This window comes from Pelobates fuscus, chromosome 2 (assembly GCF_036172605.1).
Source record: "Pelobates fuscus isolate aPelFus1 chromosome 2, aPelFus1.pri, whole genome shotgun sequence".
Lineage (NCBI taxonomy): Eukaryota > Metazoa > Chordata > Amphibia > Anura > Pelobatidae > Pelobates > Pelobates fuscus.
In genome coordinates, this window is record NC_086318.1 from 233,573,187 (window position 1) to 233,595,287 (window position 22,101).

At 38.4% G+C, this 22,101-nt stretch overlaps 1 protein-coding gene across 2 annotated transcripts in view; it reads left to right on the plus strand.

Moving 5' to 3' along the window:
• The window catches only part of PDE7B (phosphodiesterase 7B), a 483,285-nt gene that overhangs the window by 316,377 nt on the left and 144,807 nt on the right, over window positions 1-22,101 (plus strand). The window contains exon 1 of one of the 2 annotated variants that reach the window (XM_063443262.1): window positions 15,787-16,591. The exons of the other annotated variant lie outside the window; for it this stretch is intronic. Within the exon in view, the coding sequence (XP_063299332.1) occupies window positions 16,354-16,591 (238 nt within the window). The 5' untranslated portion in view covers window positions 15,787-16,353. Of the gene's footprint in view, window positions 1-15,786; window positions 16,592-22,101 lie in introns of those variants that run through there. 2 annotated transcript variants of the gene reach the window in all.

The following is a 22,101-nucleotide window of genomic DNA, read 5'->3' on the forward strand; positions in this document are numbered from 1 at the left end:
TGATCGTGGAGTTAATGCTCCTCCGGTCTGCCTGTAATACAGAGCAGTGATCGCTCTGACAGGCTGTCAGAGCGAGCACATGTGCTGCAGGGACTCACGATCCGCCTCCCTGCTCTTCCGAGGTCAGTGTGAAGTGCAGGGAGATGGATCACTGCTGATCTTCTCCCTGTGTAAAAAAAAAATAAAGAAAAATCCCACCCCCCCTTTCCCCTGCTTTAATAAAATTATCCCCTTCCCAGCTAATTTATCACTGACTACAGATATCCATTGGCAGGGACTAAATTTTACTGTGATCTGATTTTTAAAATGTTATTTTATTAATTAATTTAAATATATTAAAATGATATATTTAGCTAGCTGGGGTGGGTGGAAGTTAGTGGGGAATTGAGGGATTTGGTGTTAGGCTAGCTAGAGGTTAACGTTAAAAAAAAGTTAAATAAAAGTTTTAAAAAGTTTTAATAATGTTTTTTTTTTTTTTAAAGTTACAAAAATCCCACCCCCCTTTACCCAGTCCCACCCCCTTCCCTGTCAGTAGATCACTACCTACATTTATCAAAATACAAATCACAGTATTATACTGTGATCAGATTTTTTTTAACCCCTTAGGGTTAACTTTTATTTTTTTTAACCCTCAGGGGTTAAATTTATTTAATTAATTTAAATATTTTATATATATTTTGCTAGCTGAGGTGGGTGGGAGTTATGGGAAATTGGGAAATTTACGGTTAGTGCTGCTTACTGCTAGTTAGGTGTTAACGATAAAAAAAAAAGGTTTATAAAAATGTAAAATCTGTAAAAAAAGTTTTAATAAAGTTTAGGAAAGTTAAAAAAAATTAATAAGCAAAAAAAAAAGTTTAAAAACTAGTTTTGAAAAGTAAAAAAAGTTTCCAACAGAGGTTGATCTTGAGACTGCGTGGGGAACCTCCGAGCTGCATCCCGTACCCCAACTACCAAGCTCAGACCAGAACTGGGAAGCACAATTCGAAGCAAACTTTGAAAAGCTATGCCAGGAGTTCTGGCTCAGAATAAGCAAGCGCTCATGCATGCACACGGCGCCCACGACACTCTTACCAGAGAGATCATGTCCTGCAGTAAACCTGAATCCAGGGAAACCACCACCAAACTCACCTGTGACAGAGGGATGTCCCCGTCAAGCTTGGCCAACCGGCAGAATGGTCCACGCATGGCAGCGAAAACTGCGTGAAAGACCGAAATGGGTACCGCACCATCAGAAGTCTGGCTCCCGGCTGCATCGCCACAGGCCCAGACCGCGGCCTGCACAGTGTCATCACCCCCTCCAACACTCAGCCATTGGAACACACAGGGCTTGCAAATAAAGCTGCTGATTCACGAAGCTGGCTGGAGCTCCAAATAAAAAAAAATGGTCTGGGAATTCAGGAGAGACTATCTGGGGACTTGGGGACTCACATCTCTGCTCGGTGGCATGCCAGGTCGGGTTGGTGTGGACTGAAACCAGGATGGCCACAGGGCCTCTGTATCTCAGTTGGGTCCTTGGACCGTTGAACGTTTCCCACTGTCTAAGAGATCTCAGCGTTTTTTCTCTCACTCTACCCTATACTAGTCCTGCTAAACTAATCTCTTACAATTCTACCTTAACTGAGCTACACCGTGAAAATAAGCAATCTATTATGTACTAAGCAAAAATGTCTATGTCTAGAACAGCCAACTAATATTCTTGTTTTAACTTCTTGTTTTAACTGCATCCCCTTAAGGACCAAACTTCTGGATTAAAAGGGAATCATGACATGTCACACATGTCATGTGTCCTTAAGGGGTTAAAGGATTAGTATAGGGTCAGGAACACAAAACTGTATTCCTGACCCTATAGTGTTAAAACCACCATCTACCACCCTCTCCCCCCCCCCCGGGCCCCTCATGCCTCCATAAATATTGCAAAATCTTACTGTAATCAAGCCTGAAGCTGTAGATCTCCATGCTGTTTGCCTCAGGAAAACAAGCTGCCTGCTGACATCATGAGAAGTGGTGGCCTGATCCAATCACAGTGCTTCCCATAGGATTGGCTGAGACTGACAAGGAGGCAGATCAGGGGCAGAGCCAGCATGATTCAAACACAGCCCTGGCCAATCAGCATCTCCTCATAGAGATGCATTGAATCAATGAATCTCTATGAGGAAAGTTCAGTGTCTGCATGCAGAGGGAGGAGACACTGAATGTTTGGATGCATTTTAGGCAGACATGGCCCAGGAAGGATCTCTAACAGCCATCTGAGGAGTGGCCAGTGAAGTTATCACTAGGCTGTAATGTAAACACTGCGTTTTATCTGAAAAGAAAGTGTTTACAGCGAAAAAAGGCTGAAGGTAATGATTCTACTCACCAGAACAAATTCAATAGGCTGTAGTTGTTCTGGTGACTATAGTGTCCCTTTAAACATAAAATGAGTGCTTTACTCTCACAATGCCACATTGATTCTTCTTCTGTAATTGTTGTTGTACCTGCCTTGACTGTTGAGGCATTGCAGCATTATTTGTAACGCTCTATATGCAGTACAAAAATAAAGAATTATATTAAAAAAGTTATAAAAAGTTAAAAAATACATTGAAAAATGTTCATTACCACTACACCTGGAAAAAACTAGAGAAAAAAATTATTCCATGCTAAGGTTCAAAATACGCCTTTTGAATTACCCCAGGGTGTATTCTTTAATAAATAGTATGTGTTTTTGTGGGGAAGTGTGAATAACCAACCAGATAAGCTACTCCAAAATGGAACATGGACACAGCGTAAAACTTCAAAGTTAGATAAAAACTGAATGGCTTTGTCTCAAATGTGCCCCTTCAACATCCACATATACCTGGCAAAGGTACATACGGGGGTATTGCTGTATTCAGATGACATAGCTAAGCAACATATGTAGTATTATACAGTCGTAGCACACATAAGGTTTGCAAAATATACTGTGCAAACTCACTTTGGGTGTCAAAAAGGCAGAAAAAACGCTTATTACCACTACACTTGGTACAAGCTGGCGGAAAAATGATCCCGCGCCAAGGTTCAAAATATGCCTTTTGAAATACCCATGGATGTCTTCTTTAAGAAATGGTATGCCTTTATGGGGTAGTTTGATTATATAAAAAGACAAAAGAAAGTATATACACTAAAGGTGAAAGACGAATAACTGGAAGTGATCCCAGGTGTACTTCACAGCCACCTAAGAGAATATACACATAACCAAGAAGTGGAAACCACCCAGAATACGTCAGAATATATATAAAAATAGAATGACCTGTATACAAGCGGGTCTTCCAAAATTGTGTTCTGTATAAATAAATTAAATGGCTAACATAGCGTAAAAAAGTTTAAATAAGAAATATAAATAAATGTGATATGAGTGCACTCACAAACAAACGAGGAAATCAAGCCTTTCACCCACTCAGGGGTACTATGATGAGTATGGGATGCAGGATGTAATTTTCTTCCAACCAGATATGTATAAAAATAAAGAAATCAAGTATAGTGAAAGTACGTTGTAAAAAAGGTATAATACATTTATTGGTCGCACTTACACTTTAAGAAGTAAAAAAACAGCATGTCTCCAGATTATATGGACCTTTTGTAGTGTTCCAGAGTAGTAGTACTGGGAGTCCAAGGCAGATATAAAATATAACACAGTATAAAACAATAACAAATAAAAAGTTCACAAGAGCAAGTATCCAACGCGTTTCGTCCGTAAAATATTGGACTTCATCAGGGATTTCTAGATGTTCTTCATTGTGAGCCTTTTATAGCCGGTGAAATCTTCAATTCTTCCGCACAGCTGAAATTCCGGCGTGCGTTTCATAAGTGGAACGCATAAAGCGCGCCAAGTGTCCGGAATGCTGGGCTAGTATTTCCGGGTATGAGGACGCATGCGCGCGAAACGCGCATGCGTGAAACCAATGAGGACCGCAACCTACGAGGGACATAAAACATAAGGCGAAAATCGCCTGAGAGACTGATACAGAAAGTAGAATAATTTAATGTGGTCACACTAGAACCAACTAAAAGACAAAGAGAACATGGAGAGCAAATGGATTAAATATGTACACATGTAAAGTATAAAGAATTATAGTAAAAAAATATATAATAAAAAATTATAAAAAATTATTAATTAACTGAAATTTAAATAAATATCTCTACATGTATATTTACACTGAGGTAATAGTTCCAATTGTCATATGAGTTCTACTGTGACCCATCAAGTACCTGTATATATTTATTTCACATGCCACCACATATTGGACCAAACATACATACCAGGCACATAATACATTGGTTTAATCAAACAATATGTTTAGAGGTGGAATCCATTATAGCCCAATAAACTTGTATACATAAAGTCTATATATACAGAGAAATATATAAAATTATATATTATAGTAATCCAGATTCCAATGCATCTATAAAATAGCTTATGAGAAATACAAAAAACCTTAAATCAACCCTTGTAAATCAATTTCCTGATTTAATCCTAAATCCAGAGTTTTGAGGTTAAAAATCCAGGAGGCTTCTTTTCTAACTAATTCCTGCATTTTGTCTCCGCCCCTCCATCCTAGTTGTACAGAATCGATTCCAAAAGCTTGGAAAGAATTCCAGCAAAAGAGGGGACATGCATTGCAGTGTCTTGGGACACTATGATCAATTTTATTTATTTTAATATTGTTAAAGTGTTCTAGAATTCTGATGTGCAATGTCCTGGAGGTCCGGCCTACATACTGGGCCCCACAGCCACATTGCAGCAAGTAGATGACAAAAGAAGATGAGCATTGAATATGTTTTTTAATAGTATACGTCTTTTTAGTATAAGTGCCCACAAACTCTTTAATTTTTCTTTGTTGGTGTTTACAGGTAGAACAGTGACCACAGCTAAAAAAACCTTGTATTGGGACTTTTAGAAAATTATTCTTACAGGATGGTGTACTTGGTAACAGACTAGGTGCTAATTTATTTTTTAGATTGTTGGATTTTTTATATATAACTGTTGGGAAATCAGGTAATATATGTTTTAAGATATCATCTCTTTTCAGGATGTACCAGTGTCTTTTGAGTACTTTCTCTATTTGTTTTGCTTTAGAGTTAAACTGGGTTAAAAAGGCAAATTCAAACTTATTGTTAGCCTCTTTTCTTTTCTTTTTCTTTTTAAACCTGTTTTGGAAAAAAGCCTTATTTTTGATATCTTGTTGTGTTGTAATATGTTCATCCCCTTTTTTATTTTCATTTATACTTATATTTATGTTTTTATCTTCCAAAAATAACGCTCTCTCAGTATTCAAGATCTCAATCTCAGTCTTCTCCATATTTTCAATATTATAACCTTTGTCTGCATATCTTTGTTTAATGATCGTGGATTGTTCAAGAAACATCTGATTGTCTGTACAGTTTCTTCTAAGCCTAGTTAACTGGCTTTTGGGAATATTTGAAAGCCACGGACGATGATGACTGCTTGAATATTCAATGGCTGTATTACAGTCCGTGGGTTTAAAATAAGTTTTTGTTTTTAATTGGTTATTATCCACATATATAGTTAGGTCTAGGAAATTTATAGTGGAAGCATTAGACTCATGGGTAAATTTCAAATTATACTCATTATTGTTAATTTGACTCAAAAATAAATCCAGATCCTCTATTGTGCCATCCCAAATGATCAACACATCATCGATGAAGCGTCGCCATAGGACCAAACTGCCCCCGTTCTGATAGCCCAAACCGATCTGTTGCTGTTCCCAATGGGACACATACAGATTGGCAAAACTGGGGGCAAATTTGGTCCCCATGGCGACGCCACATCTTTGCAGAAAAAATTGTTCATTGAACCAAAAAAATTTTTTTGTAAGGACAAATGAGATGCAGTCAACTAAGAAATTAATTTGAATATCTTGTAGGTCTTGTTGTGACTTTAATATATCTTTAATACAGGCGATGCCTTTTTGGTGCGGAATGTTCGAGTATAGAGCAGTGATGTCTGCAGTGGCTAGAATATATGTAGACTTCCATTTTATTGTTTGTAACACCTGAAGAATGTGCTTTGTATCTTTGATAAAGGTGTTTTGTAAAGGTACGTATGGCTGTAAGAAAAAATCCACATATTCCGATAAATTACAGGATAGAGAGTTGATGCCGCTGATAATGGGACGGCCTGGAGGTTGTTTTACGTTTTTGTGAATTTTTGGCAGAAAATAAAACACTGCCACTTTACAGTTGGGATTATAAATGAACTTGAATTCATTGGAATTTATCACTTGTTGTTCTAGACCAGTTGATAGCAATGTATTCAATTCAGCTAAAAATTCACAAGTGGTTTTTTTTTCCAAAATTTGATATGTGTTAGAGTCATTCAGAATATTATAAGCTTCCTGTAAATAATACGATTTGTTCATTATAACAATCCCCCCCTTGTCAGCTTCCTTAATCACTAGATTGTGGTTTTCTGTTAAGAAAAGACAGCCCTAAAAACCTTAACAGAAAACCACAATCTAGTGATTAAGGAAGCTGACAAGGGGGGGGGGGATTGTTATAATGAACAAATCGTATTATTTACAGGAAGCTTATAATATTCTGAATGACTCTAACACATATCAAATTTTGGAAAAAAACCCCACTTGTGAATTTTTAGCTGAATTGAATACATTGCTATCAACTGGTCTAGAACAACAAGTGATAAATTCCAATGAATTCAAGTTCATTTATAATCCCAACTGTAAAGTGGCAGTGTTTTATTTTCTGCCAAAAATTCACAAAAACGTAAAACAACCTCCAGGCCGTCCCATTATCAGCGGCATCAACTCTCTATCCTGTAATTTATCGGAATATGTGGATTTTTTCTTACAGCCATACGTACCTTTACAAAACACCTTTATCAAAGATACAAAGCACATTCTTCAGGTGTTACAAACAATAAAATGGAAGTCTACATATATTCTAGCCACTGCAGACATCACTGCTCTATACTCGAACATTCCGCACCAAAAAGGCATCGCCTGTATTAAAGATATATTAAAGTCACAACAAGACCTACAAGATATTCAAATTAATTTCTTAGTTGACTGCATCTCATTTGTCCTTACAAAAAAATTTTTTTGGTTCAATGAACAATTTTTTCTGCAAAGATGTGGCGTCGCCATGGGGACCAAATTTGCCCCCAGTTTTGCCAATCTGTATGTGTCCCATTGGGAACAGCAACAGATCGGTTTGGGCTATCAGAACGGGGGCAGTTTGGTCCTATGGCGACGCTTCATCGATGATGTGTTGATCATTTGGGATGGCACAATAGAGGATCTGGATTTATTTTTGAGTCAAATTAACAATAATGAGTATAATTTGAAATTTACCCATGAGTCTAATGCTTCCACTATAAATTTCCTAGACCTAACTATATATGTGGATAATAACCAATTAAAAACAAAAACTTATTTTAAACCCACGGACTGTAATACAGCCATTGAATATTCAAGCAGTCATCATCGTCCGTGGCTTTCAAATATTCCCAAAAGCCAGTTAACTAGGCTTAGAAGAAACTGTACAGACAATCAGATGTTTCTTGAACAATCCACGATCATTAAACAAAGATATGCAGACAAAGGTTATAATATTGAAAATATGGAGAAGACTTAGATTGAGATCTTGAATACTGAGAGAGCGTTATTTTTGGAAGATAAAAACATAAATATAAGTATAAATGAAAATAAAAAAGGGGATGAACATATTACAACACAACAAGATATCAAAAATAAGGCTTTTTTCCAAAACAGGTTTAAAAAGAAAAAGAAAAGAAAAGAGGCTAACAATAAGTTTGAATTTGCCTTTTTAACCCAGTTTAACTCTAAAGCAAAACAAATAGAGAAAGTACTCAAAAGACACTGGTACATCCTGAAAAGAGATGATATCTTAAAACATATATTACCTGATTTCCCAACAGTTATATATAAAAAATCCAACAATCTAAAAAATAAATTAGCACCTAGTCTGTTACCAAGTACACCATCCTGTAAGAATAATTTTCTAAAAGTCCCAATACAAGGTTTTTTTAGCTGTGGTCACTGTTCTACCTGTAAACACCAACAAAGAAAAATTAAAGAGTTTGTGGGCACTTATACTAAAAAGACGTATACTATTAAAAAACATATTCAATGCTCATCTTCTTTTGTCATCTACTTGCTGCAATGTGGCTGTGGGGCCCAGTATGTAGGCCGGACCTCCAGGACATTGCACATCAGAATTCTAGAACACTTTAACAATATTAAAATAAATAAAATTGATCATAGTGTCCCAAGACACTGCAATGCATGTCCCCTCTTTTGCTGGAATTCTTTCCAAGCTTTTGGAATCGATTCTGTACAACTAGGATGGAGGGGCGGAGACAAAATGCAGGAATTAGTTAGAAAAGAAGCCTCCTGGATTTTTAACCTCAAAACTCTGGATTTAGGATTAAATCAGGAAATTGATTTACAAGGGTTGATTTAAGGTTTTTTGTATTTCTCATAAGCTATTTTATAGATGCATTGGAATCTGGATTACTATAATATATAATTTTATATATTTCTCTGTATATATAGACTTTATGTATACAAGTTTATTGGGCTATAATGGATTCCACCTCTAAACATATTGTTTGATTAAACCAATGTATTATGTGCCTGGTATGTATGTTTGGTCCAATATGTGGTGGTATGTGAAATAAATATATACAGGTACTTGATGGGTCACAGTAGAACTCATATGACAATTGGAACTATTACCTCAGTGTAAATATACATGTAGAGATATTTATTTAAATTTCAGTTAATTAATAATTTTTTATAATTTTTTATTATATATTTTTTTACTATAATTCTTTATACTTTACATGTGTACATATTTAATCCATTTGCTCTCCATGTTCTCTTTGTCTTTTAGTTGGTTCTAGTGTGACCACATTAAATTATTCTACTTTCTGTATCAGTCTCTCAGGCGATTTTCGCCTTATGTTTTATGTCCCTCGTAGGTTGCGGTCCTCATTGGTTTCACGCATGCGCGTTTCGCGCGCATGCGTCCTCATACCCGGAAATACTAGCCCAGCATTCCGGACACTTGGCGCGCTTAATGCGTTCCACTTATGAAACGCACGCCGGAATTTCAGCTGTGCGGAAGAATTGAAGATTTCACCGGCTATAAAAGGCTCACAATGAAGAACATCTAGAAATCCCTGATGAAGTCCAATATTTTACGGACGAAACGCGTTGGATACTTGCTCTTGTGAACTTTTTATTTGTTATTGTTTTATACTGTGTTATATTTTATATCTGCCTTGGACTCCCAGTACTACTACTCTGGAACACTACAAAAGGTCCATATAATCTGGAGACATGCTGTTTTTTACTTCTTAAAGTGTAAGTGTGACCAATAAATGTATTATACCTTTTTTACAACGTACTTTCACTATACTTGATTTCTTTATTTTTATACATATCTGGTTGGAAGAAAATTACATCCTGCATCCCATACTCATCATAGTACCCCTGAGTGGGTGAAAGGCTTGATTTCCTCGTTTGTTTGTGAGTGCACTCATATCACATTTATTTATATTTCTTATTTAAACTTTTTTACGCTATGTTAGCCATTTAATTTATTTATACAGAACACAATTTTGGAAGACCCGCTTGTATACAGGTCATTCTATTTTTATATATATTCTGACGTATTCTGGGTGGTTTCCACTTCTTGGTTAAGTTTGATTATATAGCCTGCTAAAATACTCTAAAATGGGACATGGACACAGCATAAAAATTCAAAGTTTGAAAAAAACTGGAATGACTGTGTCTCAAATGCGCCCCTTCCATGTCCACATATACCTGGCAAAGGTACATACGGGGGTATTGCTGTATTCAGATGACATAGCTAAGCAACATATGTAGTAGTATACAGTCGTAGCACACATAAGGTTTGCAAAATATACTGTGCAAACTCACTTTGTGTGTCAAAAAGGCAGAAAAAACGCTTATTACCACTACACTTGGTACAAGCTAGCGGAAAAATTATTCCACGCTAAGATTCAAAATTTGCCTTTTGAAATACCCTGGGACGCCTTCTATAAGAAATGGTATGCCTTTGTGGTGTAGTTGTAATATGTAGCCTGCTCAAGTGCTCCAAAGAGGGACATGGACGCATCAAAACCCTCCGTGAAAATTCACACTTAAAAACCTGAACCTTGTCACGTCTCTTTTACAGCACTGTAACTTCACAAAATAGTGTTTAGGTCATACATTGGGCATATTGTTTTACTCAGAAGATGTAACTGAGCATAATTTGGTAGTGGCAGTGGTACATATTAGTGGAAGAAATACTCAGCAAATATGCAACATTTATGTAAAAATGCAATTTTTTTTCCCCCTCACCACAAACATTGACATACATTGGTGAAAGAATGGTGACACTTTAAGGCACAATATACACCATATAAGATACCCTGCGGTGCCTGCTTTATCAAATGAAAGCCATAGGCCCGTCAAATACATCTATGAAAATTCTAACTATAGAAACTGAAATAGCCTTGTCTCTTATATGGCATTGTAGCTTTACAGAAAAGTGCCAAAGGCATACAATGGGGGTTATCGTTATACTCAGCAGATGTAACTGAACACAATATGGGTCATTCTGTGCAGGAATAGCACACACAGCTTTACGAAATACACATTACAAACACCTTGTTATATGTGTATATGCCAAAATAGAGAAAAAACACAATTTAGTCCTTGTATTTTGTGACCTGTAACTTAAAATAAGCTGAAATTCTATACATATTATGTACTCTATAAATCAAGACACATAAATTAATTTATTTTTAATTACTTTTTCTAAGCTGGACATATTATGGAAATGCTAGTATTATAATTGTAATTCACCTCTTTCATATTAAGTGCACCCACAGTTATTATATATCATTTTATTCAGGAGAAACAGGGCTTTCATTTAACATCAAATATTTAGCTATGAAACATAATTTAATATGAATAAAATATTTTAAAAATGTGAGAAATTAAGAAATGTTATTATTTTTTTAGTTCTGCATGGCATTTTAACTGTGAATAGCATAACACTGTTAGCTGTTACTGCAATAAAATACACATATTTGTATTCAGATGTCTCACGGATAAAACAGTACCCTCAATGTACAGGTTTTAGGGTGTTTTGGAGAGTTACATGGTCAAATATAGCACGTTAAATTTTTCAGTTTATACACATTGAAATTTGCCAGACTGGTTATGTTGCCTTTGAGACCAAATGGTAGCCCAGGAAAGAGAATTACCCCCATATTTCTTTGTGTGTGAAAATTGCAAAAAACAAATATTAATACTAATTTTGGCCAGTGTTTGTGACTAAGTGGCTACTAAAAAAGACTGGGCACATACCATTTGCAATACTTTGGGCTGCCTACTTTTGTAAATAGTATGCCATCATAGAGGTAATTCAAAGGTAACATAACCAATCTGGCAAATTTCAATGTAAAAAAAATGAAATGCAAGCCTTTTATTTGACTCTGTAACGTTTGTAAACACCATAAAACCTGTACATGGGGGGGCATTGTTATACTCGGGAGACGTCGTTGAACACAAATATTAGTGTTTCAAAACCGTAAAATGTATCACAACAATGATATCGTCAGTGAAAGTGCCGAGTAAAACAGTACCCCCCATGTACAGGTGTTATGGTGTGTTGGAAAGTTACATGGTTAAATATAAGGCCTGCGAACCAAATTCTGTGGACTTTCTGCCTGGAAATTACACATATAGGTATATAATTTATATTTATTTATTTTTTATTATTCTTTATTTTTTTAATTATTTATTTATTTTATATGACCTGGTGAGCAGGTAAGTGCGGCGTTTAGGACCGGGTTCTAAGGACGGCATAGTACGCCCCCAAGGAAGGCATAGTACGCCCGCCGTCCTTAAGAGGTTAAGAGATTAAGGTACAGGATTGTGGCCTATCTTTTACAAACAGTTTAACATGAACTGAAGCATACCTCCTAACGTCAGCATCCTGTGAAGCAGGACACCAGTGGGAGGAGTAAAGGGGACAGGTCATTAATGTGATTTGCATGACTGGCTCCACCCAAAGGAGAAAGGCCAATCATGTGATTTGCATCAGTGGCTCCATGTAAGGGGACAGGGCAGTTATATGATTTGCATCGCTGGCTCAACCCAAATGGGGTGAACCCCCAGAAAGGAGGTAGGGCCATCCAAAGAATTGACAGGTCAGTATGGCGTGAATACCAGCTGCCTGCTAATCAAGTAGGCCAGCACATAAAGGTGAGTGATAGGATTTGACAGACAGCAATGGCTGCTCCTCTCTATATCCTTAACACATAACTTATGGCACATTGAGTGAGTGCCATTAAGAACCTCATCCTTTCTATTGCATAAAGTGTTGGGGGAAGCAGGTGGTAAGCAGGCACGAATGTCTGCAGGGCCGGACTGGGAAGAAAATTCGGCCCGGGCATTTTTTAATTACAGCGGCCCACTAAAAAGGGGGCGGGCCAGATAGGGTGTGTTTTGTCATCACCAATGACAAGCACGCCCCATCACAAAGTAAACATGTTGGTTCAATGCTCTTCCAGGGTAGTCCATGCGCAGAGCTCTGCTGAAGAGCTCTGGCATGAGAAAAATACCCTGTATTTGTTCTGCACAGCGCAAGCAAATTCAATAACATGCTTGCACTGTGTTTGCTTGAAATTTGTCTCTGGTGTCTCAATAGTTGGGATACCAGGAGACAAAAATGCAAGCAAAAGCATATTGTGCAGTGTGTGTGAGGGTGCTGTGTGTGTGTGTAAGGGGTGTAGTGTGTGTGCAAGAGGGGTGCAGTGTGTGTGTGTAAGGGGTGTAGTGTGTGTGTAAGGGGTGTAGTTTGTGTGCAAGAGGGGTGCAGTGTGTGTAAGCGGTGTAGTGTGTGTGTGTGTGTAAGGGGTGTAGTTTGTGTCCAAGAGGGGTGCAGTGTGTGTGTGTGTGTGTAATGGGTGTAGTGTGTGCAAGAGGGTGCAGTGTGTGTGTGTGGGGGGGGTGTAGTGTGTGTGTGTGAGTGATGGGTGCGGTGTTTGCGTGAGGGTGCTATGTGGGTAAGGGTGCTGTGTGTGTGTGTGTGTGTGTGTGTGTGCGCTGTGTGTGAGTGGGTGCTGTTTGTGTGAGGGTGCTATGTGCGTGTGAGGAAGCTGTGTGTGTCAGGGGTTCAGTGTGTGTGCTGTGAGTGTTAGGGGTGCAGTGTGTGTGTGTGTGTGTGTGTGCTGTGAGTGTTAGGGGTGCAGAGTGTGTGTGTGTGTGTGTGCTGTGAGTGTTAGGGGTGCAGTGTGTGTGAGTGCTGTGAGTGTTAGGGGTGCAGAGTGTGTGTGTGTGTGTGTGTGTGTGTGTGCTGTGAGTGTCAGGGGTGCAGTGTGTGTGAGTGTGTGTGCTGTGAGTGTTAGGGGTGTCTGTAAAGCTGAAAGATATTTGTACTTGTTTGCAGGGACTAGTTACACCCATGGCAAATGATACTTTGAGAGCCAAGAACTCTGTTGCAGACTGTAAAATGCCAATTCTGTATATTGTATGCTGGCAACAGTTACAACAATCTTCTCTGTTGCATGCATCACACCTGCAATAGGAAGCTTTCTCACACCTCCCTCTTCCCTCCATTACATTTTTATTTATTTTTTATTTTCTAAATATAATTATATATTTCCTTCCTCACTTCTAACCACAGGCTTCCCTATGAGCGTGCAAGGCTATATCCCCCCTCCCTGCTTACCTTATGCCTGGGAGGGGGGATCCTGCTGCTGGCTTCCATCCCTGGTGGCCTTAGTGGTGAGTGAACTCTAGCCTGTGAGGCTAGAGTTCACTCTCGCGAGACCCGGAGCGTTGCCATGGCAACGGTCCGAATCTTGCGAGAGGAAGCCGGCGGAGCTGTAAGTAGGAGCTCCGCCGGGTCCTCTCCTGGCTCCCTCACTCTCTCCCCAGCCGGCGGCCGCAGTATACTGTATGTGGGCCCTGCTCGGATAGTGCCGGCCCTGCAAAGACCGGCGGGGGAGATCCTGTGATCTCCCTGCCGGCCTCGGCCCCTGGCCACCGCGGCCCACCGGGCATTTGCCCGGTGTGCCCGATGGCCAGTCCGGGCCTGAATGTCTGCCATATTATTAAAGGAACACTCCAAGCACCTAGAACTCTGTGTTCATTTGGTCGACTAACAATTTTAGTCAAATTTTACTTCGACTAAAATTTTTTAGATTTAGTTGACTACAACTGAAACAATTCAGATGACTAAAATACGACTAAAACTAAGATGACTTAAACTGAATTGAAATTTGCCACCAAAAATAACACTGAGCAGAGTGGCTGGGGAAGAGGCAAAAGAGACAGACCAGGGCTTGGGTGAGAGACACCTAGTGGACCTAGGAGGACACATAGAGACACAAAGGGGTTGGGCCAGGGGCAAAAGATACAGACCAGGGCTTGGGAAAGAGACACCTAGTGGGGCTGGGATGAGACAAAAAGACACAGAGGGGCTGGGGAAGGGGCAAAAGAGAAAGATAGAGGCTTCAACTAACCCATTAGGGTTTAGTCGTGTCAACTAAAATCTATTGGAGTTTTAGTCGAATAAAACTAGACTAAAACTAAAACAATTCAGATGACTAAAATACTAGTAAAACTAAAAATGGCTTTTTAGTCAAAAGACTAAAACTAAATTGAAATTTGCCACCAAAATTAACACTGCTAGCACTCCAAGCATAACCACTGCAAGAGTGCCCTGGCAAGTAAGTAGCCAGTTGCTAACAGATTGACAATTTACCTGGGGTTCATCGGGCAGCTCCCCATGAGAGCCAGAAGCACTTTGCATTGAGCTAAACCCATCAGTGCAAGCCTAAGGTCATTGGCTGATAGCAACTATATGATGGACACCCGGCAGACCTAGGTAAGTTGTCAAACTGTTAGCAAACAATTTGCCTACTTACATTTGGGGAATTGGAGGAATATATCATTGCACCCCTCCGTGTTAATATAAGGACCCAATTTTATCTTTGTTTTATGATTATTTTATTATTTTCCAAATGTCCAGGTGTTTATGAATTTGGGAAATAGCTTAGGAAATGCACTCCTAAACAATTTTTCAGCTGTGTGAGGCTTAAACAATGGATTTTTTTTGTTATGGGATATGCTCACGGTGATCCTGAAAATCATTGATATATAAGCTACTTTGAGCAGTAATGTTGAGTGCTGGTATCTTGTCACATAAGGTAAATGATTGCTTCAAACTTTGTATTTTAAGTCTGCTTCTTCTCTAAAATGTTACTGCGGACATAAATAAATGAAACTATCAAAGTGACTGATGGGAAAGTAGCTCAGTCTACCTCTGTGTCTATTGATCTCCTGTTTCCATTACCCCAAGTGACTTTATTTCCTTTGATTTATCAATGTATCTTCCCCCAGCCAAATAAGCACGCATCAGGCAGACAAGGGAGAGAAAAAAAAAAGCTGTTTGCTGGAGTAGGTTACACAACATGTACTGGGCTTGTGCCTACAGATCTGATTCACGTTTCCTTCTGTGCTGACTGTGGTATGTGAATCAGATAATTTTCCTTCCAGCAGAGGAGCACCTTAGTTCCACAAACAGGCTGAAAAAGAAAACCAAACTTACTTCTGGTTCACTGGGAGCCAAGTAACTGAGGACGATTTAAAGGAGGTAGAGAAAGTAGAGGGAGAAGGGGAGGGAGTGAGAAACAGAGGAAGAGAGGTCATTAAATTGCATTACAGCAGATCAGCTTTTACAGTATTTTTAATGCCCTCATCGTAATGCAGTAAGAGGAAGGAAGAGTTGGCTCCCAGCCAGCAGAGCCGCCTGAGCTCTGTCTTCCTGGCACAGAGCTCCTCTCTCACTCCAGCTCACACTGCTCACTCTGCAAGCACAGCTTGCTACAATCTGCTGGACTCCAGACTTTACCTGCAAAGAAAGAAGTCAGGGCCCCCACAAATACACAACATTCAACTGGAACAAACAACAACAACAAAAAGAGAGAAATGAGACAAAAAGGTGTAAATGGAGAAATTCTAATTAATGCCTGCGAGTATTTCCCCTACAATTTGGAATCGGTGAAGTGTGTCAAACCGATTTGAAACAAGAAAGACAGAAAATTGCCAATCGGTCGTGCATCCCCCTGGAGAAGAAAGAGGTGTTAAGGCTACAAAGTGCAAGAAAACCTCCCCAGAACTAATCTATGCCTTATTAGCTGACAGGTTCCTGTTCTCTGAGTCCCTGCTGATTGCACAGTGGGACTTCTTTCTACTAGCCAGTGTGAAATAACTCTCCAGCTACATCATTGCAAACTGCAAGGACAGAATGCCAGTACTGAATAGGTGTTTTAGTACAGCAGAGATGGGAAGGAGCTGGAGGACAGGTGAAGTACTTTTGCCACCTTGCTTGGGTACTTTCCCAGGCTACCATTCTGGAAACCTGACCTGTGACTTGCCTGAAATAATTAAGATGGTCAAACTCCTTTGGAAGTCAAAAAATGGACTGCAGAGTGTGAAGCAGAGAGGGCTTCTGGCTAATGAAGATATTCTAGGTGGGATTCCAGGTAAACTTCAAAACTACTCTGTACCTGTAGAATTCAATTTATCTTTAATCATTAATATTTTTAAGTTGATGTGATTCCCAGTAGCATTGCTACAATTACAACCACAGAAGTTGTTATAGTATTGATTATATATGATTTAAACTACTGTTTTTTTTTATTATTAAGGCAATAGAATATCTATATGTATGGAGAGCAATTCTAGGAAGAAAATGCGTAATATTTAGTAAAGTAAAACTATTTTCTGTTTGAAAGTGTGAAATTTCAAGCCGTGGCTAAATTGTAGAGGTTATGTATAAATGATATTGAGTTAGTAAAATTTCAAAACTTGGAAATCTATGGGATGCTCTACCTTTAGTACTTAGCCTCAGAATTAATTTTGATGCATAACCCCGAACAACTCAATAGCAATTTCTCAAATTTTAGCACTTTGTTGTCAAACAGCTCCATCCTTGATACCATGTGGGATAGTCATAAGAAACCTTACACTGACTCCTCTAGTAAATGTTCCACATTTTGTAAATTGACTCCAAATTATGGTCTTTAAACATATGATCCATTATTTTCAAAGAACTGTTATCTACTGGAATACATTTTTGAATCCAATTCAGAATTAACTATGAAATGCTTGTGAGTTTGTATAGTGTTGAGCTTATTAGTATATAACTGAATTATTTAAAGAGTCCATTGCTCTTAATTGTATCATTCATTATTCCCACCCCTAGTTTATTTTCAGGCTGTAAATAATAGCTGATATCCCCCCTCATTTTAGTAATTGACAGAATGATTATATGTGTATTGTACAGTTTCTAAAAAAGAAATGAAAAAATATATAATACAAATTTAGATTTGAAAACATAAGAACTCTCTGGCTCTGGTATGCTCGCTCGCTGTCACAATGTCTGTAACAAGCATTTTTGTCCTATTAAACTCTACATTCTTAGAATACTTCAAGTATGTTTTACTACGTATTTTCCTGGAAAGAATATCAGACGCAGTACAGCAATGTAAAAAGGACAAAAAAATATATATTTATTAGTATATAACTGAGTGCTCTTCATTTACCTTACTTTCCACATACTATATACACATTACATTGCGTGCGTAGGGTTTACATTCCACCTTTGCATATTATAAAGAATATATGTATTTATTTGTTACAGTATTTTCCTCTCAGTACCCTCAATTGTCCCTTTTTAGGAGGACAGTCTCAATACTTTATTCCCTGTCCTCTTTTTCAGAATTTCTGATGTGATTAACTAATGCTAGTTAGAAATACAATAGATCCATCTGATGGATATTACTGGAAGTCTGTCATAGGGTTGTACTGTTATGTTTAAAACGTCTAAAGGAGTAAAACAGTTGTTCTGTTAAGTGTTAACTACATCACGCCTGCAGAGAGTATGTTAAAAAGAACAAAAACTGACATTTATACACACTTGTCAGGCAGGTATACTTTGAGCTCACTGTATAGTAATGGTGTCAAGGGAAGGTGGCCTAGTCACAGCTGCATTCCCCTTTAAAATGCATGACAGCATGGTGTTAGATATCACAAATGTATTGGATACAAATCACAAACTTAATGTGTTTAATTCACTTACAACTTTCATATAGTAAGCATACACCATGCAAAGTTACAGTGCTATACAAAGCAAGCCCCAAATATATCCCAACAAGTTACACATTATCTGTCTGGCTGCAGAGGAGTGAGGCTATGGGTGCCAGGAAGAGGCCCCTTTTTTGTTAAACGTTTTGACAAAAAAAAACAAAAAACAACAGGATACAACTCTTACAGGCTTATGGCATCATAATAAAGTTTTATAAAATGGCTGATAAAAATATGAATATATATCTACCTGTGAACTATTTCCAATTTTGTTGATAAACTTCTGTTAAAGCAATTGAGTATAAGTTTTGTTCAATGGGAATATTGACATATAGTATTATTAGAGATGTGTTATATGTCCCATTTCATTCACTTAAAACACAATAGTTTAATGTATTTTAATGGGCTTTGCTTATCTGTACAGAGCAGATACAGATTGCTTTTTATAGGTACTTGCAGCTTGTAGTAATTTTGTGAGTATTATACAGGTGTGGTACAAAGGGGATAATTGATTATGAAGGACGCTCATCTACAGGAATCTGGGCTGATCTCAAATTCCTACTGCCCAAAGTATAAATCACAAGGGGTTTATCAGGGAAGATCATTTTGTTTGTGAATGGGCTGGGCGAGAGTAATTTTAAGTGTGTTCAGCACATAGCATTTTGCTATCGAGAAATATAGGCATACATAACCACTCGAAATGTATGACATAATCAAAAAAATCAAAAACAACCTGACACTGATGTTTTGATTCATATACTAGGCCGCATATCCTGACTGAGGTTTATATCCAGATTAACATCAAATAACAGGTTATGGTCTGTTTGCCAACACCACATTTAGTATTATCTATTTGTAAATCATACCACCTATTAATTCAACACAGTCCTATCCGTTAACAGTTTGCAGTTTTCTATATTACTTCACTAGTAATTTACACTATGCCTAGTAAGAATGTTTACACTATTTATACTATTTCGAAGCTGTCACTAATTGAAATCAATAGTATAAGTATTTATATTATATATATATATGTTATTTATTTTTTTGTGTCAGTATGTAATGCTATACATATTGTTCCACTTTTTCCTTTTCCGTGGTATGTGAATGTGTTTTACTAAATCTCCTGTGATAGATTAGTGGTTAAGAAAGCCAGCTGCAGCATTGCAGAGCAACAGGCTTTATTCGTACAAAAGTACAACACAGCTTTTCTTCTGAGGTCAATAAAATATGCGCCATTAAGTTGACTCTGTAACCTATGACATATTTGAAAAATGGCAAAAACAAACTATATCGTTTTCTTGGTTGAATACTGTAATACCTTTTTGAATTTAACCCAATTTATGTACAAGGTGTTAGACTGGTGACCCTTAAATTTTACAAGTAGCTTAGTGTGACCTATTCTTCAGTTGTAATATACATTCAAATAAATAATGCAAAGCTCCTCCAGTAGTCTCTTCTCAATGTCAAAGGGGTCAAAGAAGTTGTTATTGAACTAAGGGAGTTAGGAAGGCAGTGGAACTGCAGTAAACAATTTGTACAATGGATGTACCTGCTCAAACCAATGGGGAAAAAATAAACGGCTACATGTGGCAGGCATATGATGGATCTGAACCAATTACTGTACATTACTTTATAACAATTACTTGTGAAATATGAATGTTTAACGTTAGTGTTGAAATCAACTCCTTTTTTATGAATATCTGAAGTTCTGTTTCCTCACTATAGTGTAAAATGAAGGAATGAGCTGTAAGGTGTCTTTCTCATAACACTGTGAGCCACTCCAGTATAGGAGCATTGTGTGTAATTAGCTGGTAGCAAATTATATGTCACGCATTGTCTTGCCTGCAGGACCTGTGCTACTACAGTTTAGAAAGGATTCTAGATCCAGTGCCATAAATCTTCTCTAAGAGGCTTGCTGATATGACAAATACGTGTCCTCATGTGCATTTTAATGTAAGTGATATATAGTGACACATCAATTTTTACGAAAATTAAAGTATCATCTGCAGGCAAAAACTGCTGTTTTAAGTGTTTATGGAATGCAACAGGGTTCTTTCAACAAACTAAACAATACTATTATTAAGATTTTTTTTTTACTAAACTGTGGTAAAGAAAATAAATTGTAAAATTGTAAAAGTCGATAAAGTATTAAAATACATTTTATTACAGAAGCTGAGTGTAAAAGAAACATATGTGCCAACAGTCTCGAATTCGCTGGGACAGTCCTGCATTTTGGGGTACTGTGCCAATGAGTATAGTTCCCGCCTTTCCGGGGACCTGTCCTGCATTTTGAAATCTGTGCGTGGTCATTTTTAAATCTGCTGGCAGAGCGCAACAGTAGAACTCCATGCATGGTTTGTTTGAGGGACAGGCTGTCAGTCACCCTATTTATGGGCAGGCTTGCCCTTTTGATAGGCAGACTGTCCGCCTCCTCATGCCTGCTCTCTTCCTAGCCCACATCATTCCCGTAAGGTGGACAGGGAATGTTGACAGGTATGAAGAAACTGCAGCAAAAAGGATAAAAAAAAAATTGCTAAGTCGCTAAGCACATTAACCACTGTAGTTTACTGTGGTGTTTCTGGTGATGCATGTCCATGTACACTACCCTTTTAAAGAAGAAGAACTATAATTTTTCTCAAAAAGTTACTAATTTACTTAGTAAACGCTATTGAATCATTTTCCGGGGTTAGTAGTGCAGCAATTGTCTGCAAAAGGCACATTTACTTCTGCAACACTTGTGTATTCTGGGCGAAATCATCACTCCTGATTCTCCAGGCTCACTCATGTCCACTTAAGCATATTCAGAGAAACATCCAAATGACAATATCAGTGAGATCCTCCAGGGGGAACGACATTACGGTACTGTGATTTTATATATTTCGGAGGGTGATGTGTTTATTTGCCGTTCACTTTATGGGGTCTGAATTATTTGTGCATTTGGATGTTAAGGCAGCGGTGGAACCTCATGCCATCAGCTCCCTTCTGAAGTAAGAATATGCTGCTCATATTTATTTTTCATATTTGGATTGCCCGTACTTTAACTGAAGACTCAGTTATCCAGCTTCAATTCCGCTTTTGTTTTAATATTTAGCTAAATGGAGAAAAACACATGCATACTCTGGCATTCTTCTTTCCATCATGCTGGATGCGGGTATATGCCGACATGTATGGTGCCATGTGGGTTAAATTAACGCACGAGATAGGTTGGGTTGTGCCCGGACAGCCAGAAATAAATTGTGAATTAATAAGTAAAACAGTTTGTAATTTGTGTTAAAAAAGCTGACTTTTCGTTAGCTATTGTGTTGTTTTGTTAATATACAGCAAAATGTTTGGCATTGTAGAACCAAATCATTGGCTTGTGACATTACCGTATTTTTCGCTCCATAAGACGCACCTCACCCTAAGACGCACCTAGTTTTTAGAGGAAGAAACCCAGAAAACAATATATTCTGAACAAACTGTCCCATAGTGTTTCTTACTATGGGACAGTTTGTTCCGAATATTTTTTTTCTCCCCTGTCCCATAGTCTTCATCCCCCCCTCCCCATAGTCTTCATCCCCCCCTCCCCATAGTCTTCATCCCCCTCCCCTCCCCATAGTCTTCATCCCCCCCTCCCCATAGTCTTCATCCCCCCTCCCCTCCCCATAGTCTTCATCCCCCCTCCCCTCCCCATAGTCTTCACCCCCCTCCCCTCCCCATAGTCTTCATCCCCCCTCCCCTCCCCATAGTCTACATCCCCCCTCCCCATAGTCTTCATCTCCCCTCCCCATAGTCTTCATCCCCCCTCCCCTCCCCATAGTCGCACACTGAGCTGAGTACGCACTTCCTTTCAGTCCCGCCGGAAACCGGAACATGAAATTCAAGTTCCAGTACCGCGGTGCGCCCTGTGCTGCCGAGAAACGCT